This window comes from Mustela nigripes, chromosome 6, assembly GCF_022355385.1.
Source record: "Mustela nigripes isolate SB6536 chromosome 6, MUSNIG.SB6536, whole genome shotgun sequence".
In the NCBI taxonomy this organism is placed as follows: domain Eukaryota; kingdom Metazoa; phylum Chordata; class Mammalia; order Carnivora; family Mustelidae; genus Mustela; species Mustela nigripes.
Window position 1 is genome coordinate 90,327,166 of NC_081562.1, and position 21,246 is coordinate 90,348,411.

Consider the following 21,246-nt stretch of genomic DNA (forward strand, 5'->3'; position numbering starts at 1 on the left):
GGGCAGAGGGAGAAGCAGGCTCCCCGCTGAGCAAGGAGCCCGATGTGGGACTCGATCCCAGGACGCTGGGATCATGACCTGAGCCGAAGGCAGCTGCTTAACCAACTGAGCCACCCAGGCGTCCTTTTTTTTTTTTTTTTTTTTTTTTAAGAATAAATAAAAATAAAAAAAATAAAGTTATTTATTATTGGTGAGAAAAAGAACCAGTGATTTTATCAGTGATACAGGACATCCATACTTCTTTTAAGACTAAGCATATATGTAATTTTTTTTTACACAGACCATATGCTTTTATTTAATGTGAAGGCACAACTTTAACATAGTTAAAAGCAAATGTGTTTCAATTATTTGATGTAATTGTCAGTACCAGCTTTTAAAAATATATATTTGCAAGCATATCACTGAAGATTCATTAAGATTGTCAATTCAAAAGTCAATTTAAAAAGTCAAACTCTATTGGTAGAAAATCAACTGACACATTATTGCAGGTCTACATAATATTATTGTTGAACAATCTGTTCCCCAGCAGTCACAGGGTTTTCTTCATTTGTTGCATAGTCCAGATGGTCCATCACCTGATAGCTGCTACCTTTCCAGAACTTTTTCATTTCCTTAGTCTCCAGGCAACAACTGAGGCAGTAACAAGTGTGCAAGGAACTAAATAGAGGAGGGCAGTTAATTAAAGTAGTTAATTAATGTAGTTAATTCTATCTCAATAATCTACCAAATATATTTGGATGTGACTTGACTTCTTTTTATTAGACTACTAGTAAGATTACTTAGATGTGTGCTGACCAGTAGGATAGCCACAGGCCACAGTGGATATACACACTTAAATTAATAAACATTAAATTAAAAATTAAATATTCAGTTCCTCAGCTGGAGCCATGGAATGGGTCACTGCTACTGTGCTAAGATCTAAAATTACCAAAATTAACAGTAACTTATCATCCCAGCCTTCCTCTGGAAGTTACAGGACTTCACTAAACCCTAGAGCTCTAAACTGATTATATCAGACAGATATTACCAGTGGAAATATTGTCTAGGTGGGGAGACAGATTCCAGGTGCTTGCCCTTTCACAATCTTCTGAAAATTCCCTCAAGGACCTACTCATTTTATTGACAAGCTTATAAACTCCAAGTAAATAACATACTTGACTGGAACAGATTCATATTTAAATTCAACATACTCTTTTTTTTTTTTCTACATTAATCAGTGTACCAAGTATCAGGTTTTAATTAACCATTCTCGGAACACCTGGGTGGCTCAGTGGGTTAAGTAGCTCTGCCTTTGGCTCAGATCATAATCTCAGGGTCTTGGGATCGAGCTCCACATCTCTGTTCAGCAGGGAACTTGCTTCCTCCTCTCTCTCTCTGCCTACCTCTCTGCATACTTGTGATCTCTATCTGTCAAATAAATAAATAAAATCTTTAAAAATAAGTAAATAAATAAATAACCATTCTCTAATAATTTTGAACACAATATGCATATTCAAATTTTGCAGATAACTCTAATACTGATTTTTTTTTATTAAAAGAAAACAAACTATATCCTTAATATATTCATTTGGTTTGGTGAGTTTCTCTTTCTTTCTTTTTTTTTTTTTTTTTTGTTTTGGCCTTGTTTTGTATGTGATTCATTGAGCTACAGATACACCTAGAAAGGAATTACCTCTATGTTGTGACAACAACTTCCTTGTTTTTCATAGTCATACATTTGTCTGATTTCACATAATCTATTTAGAATTTGAAAAACTATAATAAATGCTACTAAAAAACTACTAGTTTGCAAGAAAATATGAATCCATATAATAGCCATGAGTAGACTATTTGAAAATCTTCATTTTTCAATCTCAGCTCCAAACTACTTAGTTATATTGTAACAGTCAAATTGGTTGATCATTCCAGCATTTATTTCCTACTTGACTAAAAGAAGATGATAAGAGCATTCTTATATTATGGAGTTGTTTTAACGTGGTGAGAAGATATTTGTACTGTGTATAGCACTTAGTAGTAGTCAATGTACAGTATAATTTGTCAATTTAATTAACATGCTATGGAATATAAAGCTAAAGAAACAAACTTGGAGAATTATATAAAACAATTTTCATGCTATGAATCAGGATATATTATTTCTAAAACATTGACTTCTAAAAAATAGATCATAAGAATTTTAACTTTACATCTCTGTCCATGACCCTGGTCACCATAATAATCAATGTCCTCTTAGCAAACTCATAAAGGTAAGTAACCAGAATAATGAGAATAATAATCTGCTGGTGAAGAGATGGTGATGATAATGTAGCTGAAAGTGGTAGACTGATAATGGCCTCCTAAAATAAGAAGACCTAATCTCTGGAACCTGCAAATATTACCCAATTAAAAAAAAAAAAAGTCATTGCAGATATGATCAGGTTAAAGATCTTAAAATGGAGAGGTTATCCTGGTTTATCCACATAGTTTTTTTGTTTTGTTTTGTTTTAAGATTTTATTTATTTATTTGACACTCAGAGATCACAAGTAGGCAAAGAGGCAGGATGAGAGAGAGGAGGAATCAGGCCCCCCACTGAGCAGAGAGCATGATGTGGGGCTTGATCCCAGGACCCTGGGATCATGACCTGAGCCAAAGGCAGAAGCTTTAACCCACTGAGCCACTCAGGCACCCCTATCCACATATGTTTTAAATGTAACTACAAGTATCCTTATTAAAAGAGAGGCAGAGAGATATTTGAGACAGAAATAAGAGAAAGCAATCTAAACACAAAGGTAGAGATTTGATAATGTGACCATAAACCAAAGAACACCAGTTGCCTCCAGAAGTAGGTAGAGGTAAGGAATGGAGCTCCCGTAGTGTCTTTTGGATAGACCCAGCTCAGTGGGCCTCCCACCCTCCCACACAGAGGAGCAAAACAGGCAGGATGCTGCATTCACCAAGTCTACTGAACAAATTATCCCAATGTATCCCCTTCACTTCTGGTGAAAATAGGACTGAGCAGTATTTTTTTTTTTTTTGTCTTGTTTATTTTATTTTATTTTTTATTTTTCTTCTGGAATCAGGCTTACAGTTTTTTGTTTGGTTTTTATTTCCTTTTCTCATTTTAATTTAGTTCTATTTTACTTTTGTTCAGGATGCTTTTTTCTTTTCTTCTTCTGTTTTCCCTTTTTTCCTATTTCTTTGGTGTTGGGCACAGCAAAGATGGTGCTGGCCTGCCTTCTCTTCTGGCTAGAAAAGGCGCCACCGTGGCAGTATTGGCGCCAACGTGGCGGTTTCGGTTCCGCATATCTCTGATATTTTCTCCTCTCGCCCAACAGACCCTACCCAGTTACTGACTACGTAACCAAACCCCATAGGCTCTCTCCCCGCTGACCTCATTTCCCATCCCCTACCCAATATAAGCTGCAACCCCGGTCAATAAAGTGAGATCCTGCTTTGACAGATCCCCGAGTCTGGTGTGGTTTGTTAATGCGCCTGGACTCGCACTCGCCATCCCGCTCAGCCCCAAGGGGAGCTACCGGCTGGCCTGGACGCTCTCCTCTTGCCTGTCAGCCCACAAAACCTACCGGAGTCCGACACTTTGGAATCAGTCTATAGTATTTTTGAGTGTCTATTTTTTTTTGTTGTTGTTGTTCTGCTTCCTTTTCTTTTTGGATCAGCCTTCTCCACACATAAAACTTTTTTTTTCTTTTTCTTTCTTTGCTTTTTTCCTAGGCTTTTTCAACAAACAAATCAATGCATACTTAGATAATGGCCAAAACACTCCCCACTGCAAGCAAGAAGGGACTCTGCAGAGGATTGACCAGTGGGAGAGAACAGCCTAAACACAACAGCAGAGTGCACAGAGCATACACCAGAAACACTTCCCAAAGTGCCAGGCTCTGGACACTGTATGACATTTTTTTTTTTTGTATGACCTTTTTTTAATTTAGCACTACTCAGAGGTAACAACATTTTATAACATGCAAAAGATAGAAACTTAGCCAAGATGACAAAATGGAGGAATTCTCCCCTAAAGAAAGGTCAGGAAGATATCACAGCCAGAAACTTGCTCAAAGCAGATACAAGGAAAATATCTGAACAAGAATTTAGATCTACAGTCATAAGACTACTAGAAGGACTTGAAAAAAGAATACAAGACATGAGAGAAACCCTTGCTGCAGAGATCTAAAAACTAGTCAGGCTGAAATTAAAAAAACAAACAAACAAACAAACAAAACGCTACATCAAAGATGTAAACAGAGTAGATATAATCACTACAAGGATTAAAGAAGCACAGGAGAACATATGTGATATAGCAGGTAAGAATATGGAAAATAATGAACCTGAAAAGAAGAGGGGGGAGAAAGCTAGTTGATCACTAAGGTAGACATAGGGAACTCGGTGATTCCATAAGCAAAATAATATCCCAATCATAGAAGAGGCAGGAGGTAATAAGGACTAGAGAGGAACAGAGACAATCCATAGGAACAGCTAACTTATAGGCACTAAATTTATATCATTCATTAAGTACTCTGATTGTAAATGGCAACATGTCCTCTTTCACTAGCATGTAAACTTTGCAGACATTGCATGCCCCACTCCCTCCAATGTGTTCTTGGCCAGAGCCCATTCAAACCAGGCACAAGCCTGGCAGGGTGCAAGCAGACTTGACAGGGGCCAGTACCACTCCAAAGTGCCCTGGAGTCAAGGAAATATAAGCACACATCCCTCAGAATCACCCCTAGCAGTGGGCTGGGAGAAGACAGTTGGACTGATTGCAGGCCCCACCCGCCAATGAAAGCTTCTCAGGGGACAGCACAGGGAAATCGCCTAGCAGTATGGTGCTACTGCATCTCTGACAAACACCTGGTCTGACTAAATTCAGCACAAGGTAGCCCCAGATTGATCCACTAAAACCACAGGGAGACAACACTGCCCACAAGAGGCAAGGAGAGCCACTAAGATGATTGGAGTGAAGGAAAAAGTGGCCAACATACAATAGCAAGATACATGGAGCACAGATAGGAGACCCCCCCCCCCTTATCTAGGTTCCAGTGAATAGGGGACAATCCCCTCAGGGCATACAGGATCTTCTCTTCATAAAGCGATTACTGTTAAAAGCAAGAGAGGTAGCAGACTTTCCTAACACAAAGAAATAGAAAATAAGAGAAAATGATGAGGCAGAGGAATATATCTGAGATGAAAGACCAGAACAAAACTACAGCAAGAGACCTAAATGAAATGGAGATAAGTAATAAGCCTGATATAGAATTTCAAGTTATGATCATAAAGATACTTACTAGACTTGAGAAAAGAGTGGAGACCCTCAGGGAGATCCTTAACAAAATCATTAAAAGGAAATAATCAGAGTTTAAGAACAAAATAAATGAAATTTAAAAACACTGCATGGCTGGGGTGCCTGGGTGGCTCAGTGGGTTAAGGCCTCTGCCTTCAGCTCAGGTCATGATCCCAGGGTCCTGGGATCGAGCCCCACATCGGGCTCTCTGCTAGGCAGGGAGCCTGCTTCCCTTCCTCTCTCTGCCTCTCTCTGCCTACTTGTGATCTCTCTCTCTGTCAAATAAATAAATAAAATTAAAAAAAAATAATAAAAACACTGCATGGAATAAGCAACAGACTAGAGGAAGTCAACCAACATTGGTGATCTGAAGGACAGAGTAATGGAAAGTTATCAAGCTGAGCAGATGGAAAAAACACACATACACACACACACACAAACACACACACACACAAAATAAGAATAGACTAAGGGAACTCAGCGACTCCATCAAGTGTAATCACATTCACATTATAGGGATCTCAGAAGGAAAAGAAAGAAAAGGGAGAAGAAAATTCATTTGAAGAAATAGTAACTGAAAACTTCCTGAATCTGGGGTAGGAAACAGAAATCCACACTTAAGAGACACAGAGATACCCCCAAAAAATCAACCCAAGGAGGTCCACACAAAAATACATACTAATTGAGATTGCAAAAAGTAGTGATTAAGAAAGAATTTTAAAGCAAACAAGAGAAAGGAAGACAGTAATATATGAAAGAACCCCTAAGAGGCTATGAGCTGATGATTCAGCAGAAATTTTGCAGGCCAGAATAAAGTGGCATGATATATTCACAGGGCTAAAAGAAAACAAAAACAAAAACAAAGCAAACAAACAAACAAACAAACAGAAAAACCTAGAGCTAAGAATATTCTATCCATCAAGGATAACATTCAGAATAGAAGAGGAGATAGAGTTTCCCAGACAAAAGCTAAAGGAGTTTATGACAACTCAACCAGCTGTCCAAGAAATGTTAAAGGGGACTCTTTTGAGTGGAAAACAAAGACCTTAATTAAGTAAGAGGAAAATAGTAAAAAGGGCAAAAGCAGTAAAAATAAATGTATCTGTAAAAATCAGTCAGGGACTCACAAATGAAAGAATGTAATGAATGACACCACATTCCTAAAATGTGAGAGGGAGTTACTAATGCATTGAAACATAAGTGACTGACACTTAATATAGACTGCTATATGCAGAAGATGTTACACACAAAGCTAATGGTAATCACAAACTAAAAACCGGTAATAGATGAGCCAGAAATAACAAGGAAGGAATCTAAGTAGATAACTAAAGAGGGCCATCAGAACAGGAGAGAAGATAAGAAAGGAACAGAGAAGAACTACAAAAACAATCACAAAACAAGAAACAAAATGGCAAAAAGTGCATCTATCAATAATTACAATAAATGTAAATGGATTCAACTCTCCAATCAAATACACAGAGTGATGGAATGGATTAAAAAGCAAGCCCCATCTATATGCTGTCCTTAAGAGACTCATTTCAGGCAAAAAGACACATGCACATTTAAAGTGAGAGTTTGGAGAAATATTTATCATGCAAATGGTTGTGAAAAGAAATCTGGGGTATACTCATACCAGACAAAATAGACTTTAAAACAAAGACTGTAACAGGACACAAAAGACACTAGATAGTTCTAAAAGGAACAATCCAACTAGAAGATATAACGATTGTAGATATTTATTCTACAATCCCAACATGGGAGCAACCAAAACACAAAGGAGTGAGTAAAAAACATACAGGAACTAATCAAGAGTAATACAATAGCAGTAAGGGACTTTCACACCCTATTTACATAATTGGATAGATCATAGTGACAGAAAGTCAACAAGAAAATAGTGGCTTTGATGACACATTGGACTAGATGATTGTAACAGGAATATTCATAATATTCCATCCTAAAACATCAGTATATACATTGTTTTCAAGTGCACATTGAATGTTCTGCAGAATAGATCACAAACTTGGTGAGAAAAATAGTATCAACCTATTCAAAAAGATTGAAGTCATACCATGCATCTTTTATGCCATAATGCTATGAAACTAGAAATCAGCCACAAAGAAGTCCTAGAAATAACATAAATACATGGAAGTTAAATAACATGCTACTAAATAATAAAAGGGGCAAACAAGATAGCACACAAGAAATCAAAAATTTTGGAGACAATGAGAATGAAATATAATGGTTCAAACCTCTGAGATACAGCAAAAGTGGTTTTAAAAAGGAAGTTTATACCAGCACAAGCCAACATAAAGAAGCAAGAAAAATCTCAAACAACCTGCCATTACTTGTAAAGAAACCAGAAAAAAAGAATAAGTAAAACATAAGTGCAGTGGAAGGAAGGAAATAAAGTTTTGAGCAGAGATAAACAAAACAGAAGCTAAAAGAAAAAAAAAAATAGAAACCAGTAGCTAGTTCTTGGAAATAATCAATTAAATTGATAAGCCCTTAGTCACACTCCTCAATTAAAAAAAAAAAAAGCTGACATCACAGAAATACAAAGAATTTTAAAAGAATATTATGAAAAATTACATGCCAAAAAATTGGGCAACCTAAATGAAATGAATAAATTTCTAGAAACATACACACTATGAAAACTGAAACAGGAAGAAATAGAAAATTTGAACAGACCAATTATGAGCAATAGAATTGAATCAATAATTTGAAAAATCCCAACAAACAAAAGTTCAGGACCAAAGGCTTCACAGGTGAATTCTACCAAACATTTAATGAAAAGTTAAGACCTATTCTTTTCAAACTTTTCCAAGAAGAAGAACAGGAAGGAAAGCTTCCCAAATTCGTTCTATGAGACCAGTATTCTTGCAATACCAACATCAGATACAGACACTACAAAAAAGAATATTAGAGGCCAATATCTCTGATGAACGTAGATTCAAAAATCCTCAACACCATATTACCAAATCAAATCCAAAAATACCTTTAAAAAAGTATTCACCATGGTCAAGTGGAATTTATTCCTGAGATGGAAGCATGTTTCAATTTTTGCAAAGCAATCAACATCATACATCACATGAGCAAGGAAAAAGATAAAAATCAAAGTCATTTCAATAGATGCAAAAAAAGCACTTGACAGTACAATACTCATTCATAATAAAACCCTCAAAAAAATAGATGTAAAAGGAACATACCTCAACAAAATAAAGGCCCTATACAAAACCCAATACTAACATGACTCTCAATGGGAAAAAACTGAGAGCTTTTCCCCAAAGGTCAAAAGCATGACAAGGATATCCACTCACCACATTTATTCTACATAGTACTGGAGGTCCTAACCACAACAATCAGACAAGAAAAAGGAATAAACATCAGGTAAATTGGTGAGGAAGTAAAACTCACTCTTTGCAAATAACATGACACTGTATGGAGAAATCGCAAAAAACTCCAAAGCTACTAGAATTGATAAATGAATTCACTAAGATCACAGGATAAGAAATCAATGTACTGAAATCTGTCGTATTTCTATATACCAATATGGAATCAACAGAAAGAGAAATTAAGAAAACAACCTCATTTACAACTACCCTAAAAATAAGATACTAAGGAACAAACTTAATCAAAGAGATAAAAGACCTGTACTCAGAAAACTATGAAAGCCTAATGAAATAAACTGAAGAGAACACAAACAAATGGCAAGATACTCCATCCTGATGGGTTGGAAGACTAAATATTGTTAAAACCTCTATGCTACCCAAAGCAATCTTCACATCTAAAGCAGTCTCTATCAAAATACTAACCACATTTTTCACAATATTAGGAAAAAAGCTTAAAATGTGAGTGAAACCACTAAGATATATAGATAGATAGATAGATAGATAGATAGATAGATAGATATCTAGTGGTAGTGATATCTATCTATCTATCTATCTATCTATATATATATATATATCGCCAAAGGAATCTAGGAAAGGAAAAAAAAAAACCTGGAGTTATCACAATTTCAGACTTCAAGTTATATCCCAAAGCTATAATAATCAAAACAATATGGCACTTTCAGGAAAGTAGACACATAGATCAATGGAAGACAAAAAAAGGCCCAGAAATAAACCCATGATTCAATTACTCTTTGACAAAGGAGGCAAAAGTATGCAGTAGGAAGACAATCTTTTCTACCAATGGGGTTGTGAAAACTGGAAAACTATATGAAAAATAATGAAACTGGATGACTTTTTTTTTTTAAGATTTTATTTATCTATTTGACAGAGGATATCACAAGTAGATAGAGAGGCAGGAGGAGAGAGAGAGGAAGCAGGCTCCCTGATAAGCAGAGAGCCTGATGCTGGGCTCAATCCCAGGAACTGAATCTTGACCAGAGCAGAAGGAAGAGGTTTTTTTTGTTGTTTGTTTGCTTGTATTTTTTTATTTTATTTTTTGGCTTTTATTTTTTTACGTATTTTTAAATTTTTTTTAAATCTATTTTCAGTGTAACAGCAGTCATTGTTTTTGCACCACACCCAGTGCTCCATGCAATCCGTGCCCTCTCCAATATGCACCAACTAGTTCCCCCAACCTCCCAACCCCGCCACTTCAAAATCCTCAGATTGTTTTTCAGAGTCCATAGTCTCTCATGGTTCACCTCACCTTCCAATATCCCTCAACTCCCTTCTCCTCTCTAACTCCCCATGTCCTCCATGCTATTTGTTATGCTCCACAAATAAATGAAACCATATGATAACTGACTCTCTCTGCTTCTCTTATTTCACTCAGCATGATCTCTTCCAGTCCCGTCCATGTTGCTACAAAAATTGGGTATTCATCCTTTTTGATGGAAGCATAATACTCCATAGTGTATATGGACCTCATCTTCCTTATCCATTCGTCCTTTCAAGGGCATCTTGGTTCTTTCCACAGTTTGATGACCGTGGCGTTGCTGCTATAAACATAGGGGTACATATGGCCCTTCTTCTCATTACATCTGTATCTTTGGGGTAAAAACCCAGTAGTGCAATTGCAGGGTCCTAGGGAAGCTTTATTTTTAATTTCTTGAGGAAGTGCCACACTGTTCTCCGAAGTAGCTGCACCAACTTGCATTCCCACCAACAGTGTAAGAGGGTTCCCCTTTCTCCACATCCCCTCCAACACATGCTGTTTCCTGTCCTGCTAATTTTGGCCATTCTAACTGGTGTAAGGAGATATCTCAATGTGGTTTTAATTTGAATCTCCCTGAGGGCTAGTGATGATGAACATTTTTTCATGTGTCTGATAGCCATTTGTATGTCTTCATGAAAGATGAGTCTGTTCATATCTTCTTCCCTTTTTTTGATATGATTGTCTCTTTTCTGTGTGTTGAGTTTGAGGAGTTCTTTATAGATCCTGGATATCAACCTTTTGTCTGTACTGTCATTTGCAAATATCTTCTCCCATTCCGTGGGTTGCCTCTGCTTTGTTAATTGTTTCCTTTGCTTTGCAGAAGCTCCTGATCTTGATGAAGTCCCAAAAGTTCATTTTCGCTTTTTTTTTCTCTGCCTTTGGAGACATATCTTGAAAGAAGTTGCTGTGGCTGATATCGAAGAGGTTACTGCCTATATTCTACTCTAGGAGTCTAATGGATTCCTGTCTTATGTTGAGGTCTTTTATCCATTTTGAGTTTATCTTTGTGTACGGTGTAAGAGAATGGTCGAGTTTCATTCTTCTACTTATAGCTGTCCAGTTTTCCCAGCACCATTTATTGAAGAGACTGTCTTTTTTCCACTGTATATTTTGTCCTGCTTTGTCGAAAATTATTTGGCCATAGAGTTGAAGGTCCATATCTGGGCTCTTTACTCTGTTCCACTGGTCTATATGTGTGTTTTTATGCCAGTACCATGCTGTCCTGGTAATCACAGCTTAGTAGTAAAGCTTGAAATCAGATAACGTGATGCCCCCAGTTTCATTTTTGTTTTTCAACATTTCCTTAGCGATTCAGGGTCTCTTCTGATTCCATACAAATTTTAGGATTGTTTGCTCCAGCTCTTTGAAAAATACTGGTGGGATTTAGATCAGAATGGCATTAAAAGTATAGGTTGCTTTAGGCAGTGTAGACATTTTAACAATGTTTATTCTTCTGATCCAAGAGCATGGAATGACCTTCCATCTTTTTGTGTCTTCTTCAATTTCTTTCATGAGTGTTCTGTAGTTCCTCGAGTACAGATCCTTTACCTCTTTGTTTAGGTTTATTCCCAGGTATCTTATGGTTCTTGGTGCTATAATAAATGGAATCAATTCTCTAATTTCCCTTTCTGTATTTTCACTGTTAGTGTATAAGAAAGCCACTGATTTCTGTAAATTGACTTTTTATCCTGCCACATTGCTGAATTGCTGTATGAGTTCTAGTAGTTTGGGGGTGGATTCTTTTGGGTTTTCCATGTAAAGGATCATGTCATCTGCGAAGAGAGAGAGTTTGACTTCTTTCTTGCCCATTTGGATACCTTTTATTTCTCTTTGTTGTCTGATTGCTGTTGCTAGGACTTCTAATACTATGTTGAACAAGAGTGGGCATCCTTGTTGTGATATTGGTCTGAAATTCTCCTTTTTGGTAGGGTCTGTGCCTGTTTTGGGAATCAAGGTAATTCTGGCTTCATAGAAAGAGTCTGGAAGTTTTCCTTCTGCTTCAATTTTTTGAAACAGCTTCAGGAGAATAGGTGTTATTTCTTCTTTGAAAGTTTGGTAGAATTACCCGGGGAATCCTTCAGGTCCTGGGCTCTTGTTTTTTGGTAGGTTTTTGATCACTGCTTCAATCTCATTACTAGATATGGGTCTATTCAGGTTGTCAATTTCTTTCTGGTTCAATTGTGGGAGTTTATAGTTTTCCAGGAATGCATCCATTTCATCTAGGTTGCTTAGCTTATTGGCATATAACTTGATAATAACTTCTGATGATTGTTTCTACTTCCTTGGTGTTCATTGTGATCTCCCTTTTCATTCATAATTTTATGAATTTGGGCTTTCTCTCTTTTCTTTTAGATTAGTGTGGCCAGTGGTTTATCGATCTTAGTGATTCTTTCAAAAAAATAGCTTCTAATTTTATTGATGTGTTCTACTGTACCTCTGGTTTCTACGTCATTGATCTCAGCTCTAATCTTGATGATTTCCTTTCTTATGTGTGGAGTTGGTTTGATTTGTTGTTGATTCTCCAGTTCTTTAAGGTGGAGAGACAGCTGGTGTATTATGGATTTTTCTATTTTTTTGAGGGAGGCTTGGATGGCTATTTATTTCCCCTTTGGACCGCCTTTCCTGTATCCCATAGGTTTTAGACTGAAGTGTCTTCATTCTCATTGGTTTCCATGAATTGTTTCAGTTCTTCTTTGATCTTTTGATTGATCCAAGCATTCTTAAGCAAGGTGGTCTTTAGCTTCCTGGTGTTGGAGTTCCTTCTGAACCTTTCCTTGTGATTGAGCTCCAGTTTCAAAGCATTGTGATCTGAGAATATGCAGGGAATAATCTCAGTCTTTGGTATTGGTTGAGTCCTGATTTGTGACCCAGTATGTGGTCTATTCTTGAGAAGGTTCTATGTGCACTTGAGAAGAATGAGTATGCTGTTGTTTAGGAAGGAATGTTCTGTGTATATCTATGTTGTCCATCTGATCCAATGTGTCATTTAATGCTCTTGTTTCTTTATTGATTTTCTGCTTTGATGATCTATTTCTGAGAGAGGCGTGTTACAATCTCCTACTATTAATGTATTCATATTAGTATGACTATCTTGATTAACAGTTTTTTTATGTAATTGGCTCCCATATTGGGGGCACAGATATTTACAATTGTTAGATCATCTTGGTGGATAGTCCCTTTAAGAATTATGTAGTGTCCTTCTGTATCTCCAACTATAGTCTTTAGTTTAAAATCTAATTTGTCTGATATGAGAATCGCTACCCCAGCCTTCTTTTGAGGCCCATTGGCATGAAAGATGATTCTTCATCCCTTCACTTTCAGTCTGGGTGTATCTTTAGGTTCAAAATGGGTCTCTTGTAGACAATATATGGATGGGTCCTGTCATTTTATCCAATCTGCAGCCCTGTGCATTTTATGGGCACATTTAGGCCATTCACATTGAGAGTGATTATTGATAGATACGTTTTTATTGACATCGTGTTACTTTTGAAGTCTTTCTTTCTGTAGATTGTCTCGATATTTCTGTTCAATGCTATTCTTGGGATTTTTCCTCTTTTATAGAACCCCCCTTAATATTTCCTGCAGTGTCAGCTTGGTGGTTGCATAGTCTTTTAAGCCTTGCCAGTCTTGGAAACTCTTTAACTCTGCATCCATTTGAATGTCAGTTTTGCTGGATAAAGTGTTCTTGGCTGCATGTTCTTCTCATTTAGTGCTCTGAATATATCTTGCCAGCCTTTTCTGGCTTTCCAGGTCTCTGTGGACAGGTCTGACATTATTCTGATGGGCTTTCCTCTGTAAGTAAGCAGCCTCTTTGTCTTAATGGGTTTCAAGAGATTATATTCACAATCATGGTTCCTCAATTTGAGTATCAGGTGCCTTGATGTTTTTCTGGAATCTATAATCTTGGGTGGAGACTGTTTGGCCTCTAGTACATGAACGCTGGTTCCATTCGCGAGTTTGGGAAATTTTTCATGAAGAACTTGTTCCAGTATATTTTCTAGACTTCTTTCTTTCTCCTCCCCTTCAGGGATTCCAATAATTCTGATGTTAGTATGTTTCTTGGCATCATTTATTTCCCTGATTCTGTTTTCATGGCTTCTAAGCTGTTTGTTCCAGGCTTTCTCTTGATACTTTCTCTCTATCTGTTTGTCCTCCAGATCACTAATTCTATCTTCTGTCTCAGTTACCCTAGCTTTGAGAGAATTTAGATTAGATTGGAACTCATTGAGAGCATTGTGAACCTCATCCCTGGTAGCTTTCAGCTCTGCCCTAACATTGTGAACATCATCTCTGGTCCCCTTCAGTTTGGCCCTAATTGATTTTGTTTAGTCATCCATGGCTTTCTCCAACCTAGCTATTGCCTGGATAATTGTTATCCTGAATTCTCTTTCCGACATTTTGTCTATGTTGATAGCCATTAGCTCTGTTGCAGAAGGCCCATCCTCTGTTTTTTTTTTCTTCTGTTGGGCATTCCTCCTCCTAGTCATTTTGGTGAGAGATGGTTGAATGGATGTAGCTGGATGTATCAATCGTGGTGCAGTCAAGGTGCACCCTGGAATCCTTCTGAGCAATCAGGATTCCCCACCCAAATGAGAGAAAATAGAAAAGGAAAAGAAAAAAAAAGGGGGGGGAGAGAGAGAGACAGAAAAGAGAGGGAAGATAAAAGAGAAGGTTCAGCCAAATGGGCCCCAAGGTAAGATTTATGAAGTATACAAACAAAATTAGACAAACAAAAAGATTGATTAAAGTATATGACAAGAGTGAAAAAAAATATATATATAGGCAAATAAAGGAAGAACCTCGTCAAAAAGAACCCCAAGTATAAGATTTATTTACTATCAGGAAAAACACAAAAACTCAGAAACACTGGTGGAAGTAAAAGATGGGAGAGTGGTTATAAATTCTCAGTGTGGGTGAGGAAGGTTGTTTCATTCTTCCTGGATGTATCTTGATATCTTTATTAAAGGACTCAACTTTCTTAAGATAAAGGAGGATTAAAAATTGGTTTACTTATAGGGGTAGCATTGATTGGAGAAAGGGGATTACCTTGATGTTTAACTCTATATGAATATTAGAAAATAAAAATTAAAAAAGGAATAACTAAACTAAAATAAAAAAAAGAAATTTAAAAATAGAAATGCAAAAGGAAAACACAGGTGTATGTATCAAAAAGTTCAGGTTAGAATGTTATTATGGAATTTGATGTACTGGACATCTCACTGTGATTGTAAAGGTTAAAAAATTATCTATATAAAAAAAAGTGAGCCATAATAGTGGGAACGAATTAAAAATAAATGTTGTCCTATGAAGTAGTGGTGGTTGTTCTCTTGTTGTCTTTTATTTTTTTTTCTTTCCTGGTTGGTTTTCTGGGGGAGGGGCCTGCCACGTGGGTTTTCAGTCAATGGTGTTCTCTGAGTTAAGTCCTCCCACCCCGTTGAAGGGGGTGGGCTCTGAGGAAACTGGTTTTTCAGGCTTTTGTTCTCTGGAGGTTTATATGTTTATTCACTTTTGTTTTTCTCTCTCGCTTTGAACGCTTTTGATGGTTTTTGTATGTTTAGAGGGAAGCAAACTGCACCCTGACCTCCCTCTCAGAGAGAAGCCTCAGTCTGGCTGCAGAGCCCAAATAAATTCCCCCTTAGCCGCTGGCAGAGCAGCTTCTGAGTCATGGTCCCTGGAGATGCAGGATTTTTTGCTTGTACCCCAAACCACCGGCAGCGGCAGCTGTCTGGGTAGCTCAGGACTGCCAGAGAGGTTCCAAGCAGTGATTGCACACTGAGATTTTCCCGCTGGCCCAGGCTGGCAGTTCCTGGTCTTTCTGGTCCAAGAGCACCAGGTTGGCGCCTGAGCGCATCCCTCTCAGGGGAGGGCGCGGGGCAAGACTCAGACTCTGATAGTACAGCAGGGCACTCACGTGGGGACTGCAATAAGGCTGTGCTTCTGCCGGCCTGCGAGGTTCCCAGCGCCTCATGGGAGCCGGACCCCACATGCTCTCAGGTGAACTGGTGGCTCGGGGACCAAGACCTGGTTTCTCTGCCCCACTCTCTCTGGCTCTGCGCCAGGGGTGGCTGTCCAGGTTTGGGGAATAAAGCTGTCCCTAACCACCCTGATTCCCACAGACTGCCCCCCCATGATCCTTTGCTCTTTTTGAGTGCTTTCTACCAGACTCCAAGTTAATGCTGGTCCCCAGATGCAGGGCACTCTTGTTTTGGGATATTACTTTCCAAAGGGTTGCCTCTGGTGGCTCCCTTCCCCTTTTGTTTATCTTCTGATATCAGTCCTATGTTCCTACTCTGCTTTACCTGCCCACTGGCATCTTCTGCTCCTGTAGAGGTCCAGACGTGTATAATTCTGATCTCAGGCTGATTTCGTGGTTGATCAGAGTTCTTTGGAAAGTAATCAGTTCACTTTAGGGTACAGGTTGAAAAGGTGCCTCCTCCTCCTTCCCTGCCATCTTGTCTCTCCAAAAGGCAGTGGCTTTAACCCACTGAGCAACCCAGGCGCCCCTTGGATGACTTTCTTACACCAAACAAAAATAATGGATTTTCTTAAAAAAAAAAAAAAAAAAAAGAAAGAAAGAAAAAGAAAGAAAAGAAAAGAAAAAAGAAAAAAAAAGTTTAGACCTAATTGTGACACCTGAAACCATAAAAAAAAAATCCTAGAAGAGAGCACAATTTCTCTGACATTGGCTATAGCAACATTTTTCCTGATACGTTTCTTGAGGCAAGGAAACAAAAGCAAAAACAAAACAAAACTATTGGGACTTCATCAAAATAAAAAGTATATGTAGAGCAATGGAAACAATCAACAAAACTAAAGACAAACTACCAAAAGTGAAAAGATATTTGCAAATGACATATCTGATAAAGGGTTAGTATTCAAGGTATACACAGAACTTACACAACTCAACACTTAAAAAACAAACAATGCAATTAACAAATGGGCAGGAGATCTGAGTAGACATTTCTCCGAAGAACATATCCACATGGCATCAGACACATGAAAAGATGCTCAATATTACTCATCATTACAGAAATGCAAATCAGGTTGGATCTAGAATGTATAATGCTGAGCAAAATAAGTCAGTCAGAGGAGAACAAATAACACTTGATTATCACTCACACGTGGAATTTAGGCAAAATCAAACAAACAAAAAAAAGAGTGAACAAAAAAATAAAATAGAGAGAGAGAGAGACATACCAAAAAATTGACACTTAACTGTCAAAAACAAAGTGACAGTAACCTGAGGGGATGGGTGAAATTGGTGAAGGGGATTAAGACATACTTATCTTGGGGCGCCTGGGTGGCTCAGTGGTTAAAAGCCTCTGTCTTCGGCTCAGGTCATGATCCCAGCGTCCTGGGATCGAGTCCCATGTCGGGCTCTCTGCTCTGTAGGGAGCCTGCTTCCTCTTCTCTCTCTGCCTGCCTCTCTGCCTACTTGTGATCTCTGTCTGTCAAATAAATAAATAAAATGTTTAAAAAAAAATACATACTTATCTTGAAGAGCGCTGTGTAAGGTATACAATTGATGAATCACTGTATCGTACACCTGAAACTAATATAGCCCTCTATGTAGACTACATTGATTTAAAATTAAAAAAAAAAATACTTAGAGTCAATTTAAAGAAGAAAAAGAAGAGACAAAGAAAAAAGAAAAAAAGAATTTTCAATCAATATTCTTGAAAGTTAAGGAAAGATCACAGAATTTCCCAAATTAAAGGAGACTAAAACATTATGGTAATTAAATTAGCATGTAATTCTAAATTGTATTTTTTTTATATAAAGGAAATTTTTAGTCACTAGTGAAACATAAATAGCATTGGGGAAGTACATGTTAATAATATAGCATTATTAATGTCCTAACTCTAATGGTTATAGCATACTTATCTAGTAGAATATTCTTTTTTTGTTATAAACACATACTAATATTGAACAGCAGATGGACCATCAAATGGTGCAACAAAACATCCTCATGCTTATTTTTTGGTTTTCTTTTTGATATTTGATATTGTTTCAAATTTTTAAAAATAATAAAAAATTTAAGTACTGCCCTATACCTCCAATTTGGGGCATACGCCACAAGTTAATGAAATCCTCCCAACATTGACTGAGAAAGCAAGAGAGAGGTTTCCTTTTTAAATAAACCCTCTTAATGTCTAGAAATGGTTACAGTGTCCCAGGGTACTGGAATATCTGAAATTCTTGTTGGACTTAAGTATAGAGTTAAAATTATTTCTTATTCTCTTTGGGGGACCATCTGTTTTGTAGCTAAAGAAATTCACTTTGTGTTTAAAGCAATTCATAGTAGTTTTTATGTCCTTCCTTCTTTGGTTTGTTGTTGTTGTCATTCTGTTTTTTTCATATAACTGGTATTCCTCCTGACACTAATCTCCAGGGGCCAATTCTTTTTCTTTCTCTTTTCTTTCTTTTTAATTTTAATTAATCCCCTGTGTCTCTTATGTGCAAAATGATAAAACTGTGCCTTTTTGTTAGTGCATGATTTGAAGCCAGAATTTCTTGTTAAAAATTTTGGTTCCCCCTGACATGAGGAAGTGGTGATGCAACATGGGGGGTTAAGGGGGTAGGAGAAGAATAAATAAAACAAGATGGGATTGGGAGGGAGACAAACCATAAGTGACTCTTAATCTCACAAAACAAACTGAGGGTTGCTGGGGGGAGGAAGGTTGGGAAAAGGGGGATGGGGTTATGGACATTGGGGAGGGTATGTGCTATAGTGAGTGCTGTGAAGTGTGTAAACCTGACGATTCACAGACCTACCCTGGGGATCAAAATATATTGTATGTTTATTAAAAAAAAATAATAAAAAATTTTTAAAAAAGTAAAAAAAAAATTGGGGTTCCTTTCATATGAGGGATTTCCCAAAATCCATTTTCATTTAGAGCATTATATTTTCATTCACAATTTTTTATGGAAACAGTTACCTTCATTTTAAATATAAGAAAAGAAGATGGAAAATGAATCTTACCTGACCAGGAAGAAGATTCTAATTGAATTATTTGTAATATCTAGGTCATCATTGTAATGAGTGTAAGTGAAAGTGAAAGATATTATCAGATGCATATCATGTCCAGAATGCATATTATTTTTTTAGACTCCTTCTAGAGAAAAGCTTTGGAATTAACTTTCCTCTTAAATTATTGAATTTTTTATAATGTTCCAAGAGAGAGAATGTTTATCATTTATTTTTGACCCATTTCTACCATATTCCCATAGGAGGAAAATTATACCAATGTCCCTCAGATATGGTAAGTCACTTATAGTTTGCAATAAATATCTGGATCATAAGTGAAAGCATTAATTCAAGTACAAGTCAGGTAGTATCCACTGGCTTTTGAACTGTAATGCATTTTTCTATTTTTACATAGATTCAATCGTCAAAACTTCATGATCGAATGCAACTTATATGAGAACACTGATGTGTTAGAAACCAAAGAAAAATAATATTAAGTGAAATGAGACAAAGAAACAATGGGGCTGCATTGTTGAAAAATAAATAATGGTATATATCATGAAATTTCAATCATAGAGAAATATATAACTCATTGTTTCTATATTTCACATATATTTAAGCATTATTTTTGAATAAACATTGTGAATTGACATTGCTTTAATTTTTTAGGTGTTACAAAAACTTTTCCAAAAATATTAATCTATAGATGTAGAATATAAATGTAGAAAATACATTTAAAGTCAACCTTATGTTCTATTTAGCACATTTTAACAGAACTCAGCTCATTTGGAAATGATCAGCTAAAATTTACATTATCTTTTAAGTTCAAATAGAGAAAAAGAAAAAAATTTAATAGTGTTGTTAACATAGCTGTTACTTAAATGGAACAATAAGTTAGAGGCTGCCTAGGTTGATCTACGTTATAATTTTAAGTATTATCTGTATTACTAAATTGGATCAACCTTTTAACTCATTTATATTTTTATTATGTTTTATTTTTCTTTTCTGTAGCTTTTTTAAAAAAAATCCTTTTTTCCATTTCTGGCGTTATTTTCCTATGTATATTTCATAAGACTCAAATCTGAAATGAGGAATAAGTCAAGAGAGATGGAGTACATTCTCCTAGGATTGACGGATGACCCACAATTGCAAATTGTGATTTTTATATTTCTCTTTATAAACTATGTATTGAGTATGATGGGAAACTTAACCCTCATTCTTACATTGCTAGATCCCCGCCTCAAGACTCCCATGTATTTTTTCCTCCGAAATTTCTCATTCATGGAAGCTTCATTGACAACTGTCTGTATTCCCAGATACCTGATAAACATCATGACTAAAAACAAAATAATTACCTATGATGGTTGTACATCTCAGTTATTCTTTTTCTTCTTACTAGAAATTACAGAATTTTACCTTCTGGATACCATGTCTCTTGACTGGTATGTAACAATCTGCAAACCTCTCCATTACCCCATCATTATGAACAACAAAGTGTGTTACCAACTTCTATTCAGTTCATGGACAGCTGGCTTTCTGCTTTCATTTGCACCACTGACTGTGGGACTAACACTGGATTTCTGTCCTTCCAGAGGAATTGATCATTTCATGTGTGATATTTCCCCTATACTGCAGTTTTCCTGCACTGAAGCTCATTTCTTGGAATTGCTTACATTTGTCTTAGCTATTGTAACACTCATGGTCACTTTGCTTTTAGTGACTCTTTCTTACACATATATTATCAAGACCATTCTAAAAATCCCCTCTTCTCAGAAAAGAACAAGGCTTTTTCTACTTGTTCTTCTCATATGATTATAGTCTCCATTACTTATGGTAGATGTATCTTTAATTACATAAAGCCAACAGCAAAGGAAAGGGTGACTTTATCCAAAGGTGTAACTGTTATTTACACCTTGGTTGCCCCTTTATTAAACCCTTTCATTTATGCTCTCAGAAATCAGGAAGTGAAACAAGCCTTCAAGGACACACTCCAAAAACTTTTCTCTTTTTTCAAAAAATGAAGAGGAAATTTAATTTTAAAAAATCTTAGATAAAAAAGTAAATAAAATTTTTGACTTACAAGTTTACTTAATCTGTCCTTCAATTAGTTCACTTTATAATATTTTTTCACCTCGCAATATTTTAACCAAACTTTTCAGTGAAGTGCATCTTTTCCTTTCTACTTCTCTTTATTATCATAATTCAATTCAGAGATCAAAGTGAGTCATCTCTTAGGTTATCAACACAAATATGAAATTTCTTTTATTTTCCAGAACATGGTACTGACCTCCCGAAAAATAATTTTTTTTGAATTGATATATATCATAAGATTTTAATAGA

The 21,246-nt window shown here is 36.6% G+C and overlaps 1 protein-coding gene across 1 annotated transcript; it reads left to right on the plus strand.

Moving 5' to 3' along the window:
- The first annotated feature begins 19,992 nt into the window (after positions 1 to 19,992).
- Positions 19,993 to 20,927, plus strand: LOC132020758 (olfactory receptor 6C6-like). The gene is given in 2 exon segments (XM_059404906.1): positions 19,993 to 20,677; positions 20,680 to 20,927. Coding segments are annotated over 2 exon segments (933 nt in total).
- The last annotated feature ends 319 nt before the right edge of the window (positions 20,928 to 21,246 follow it).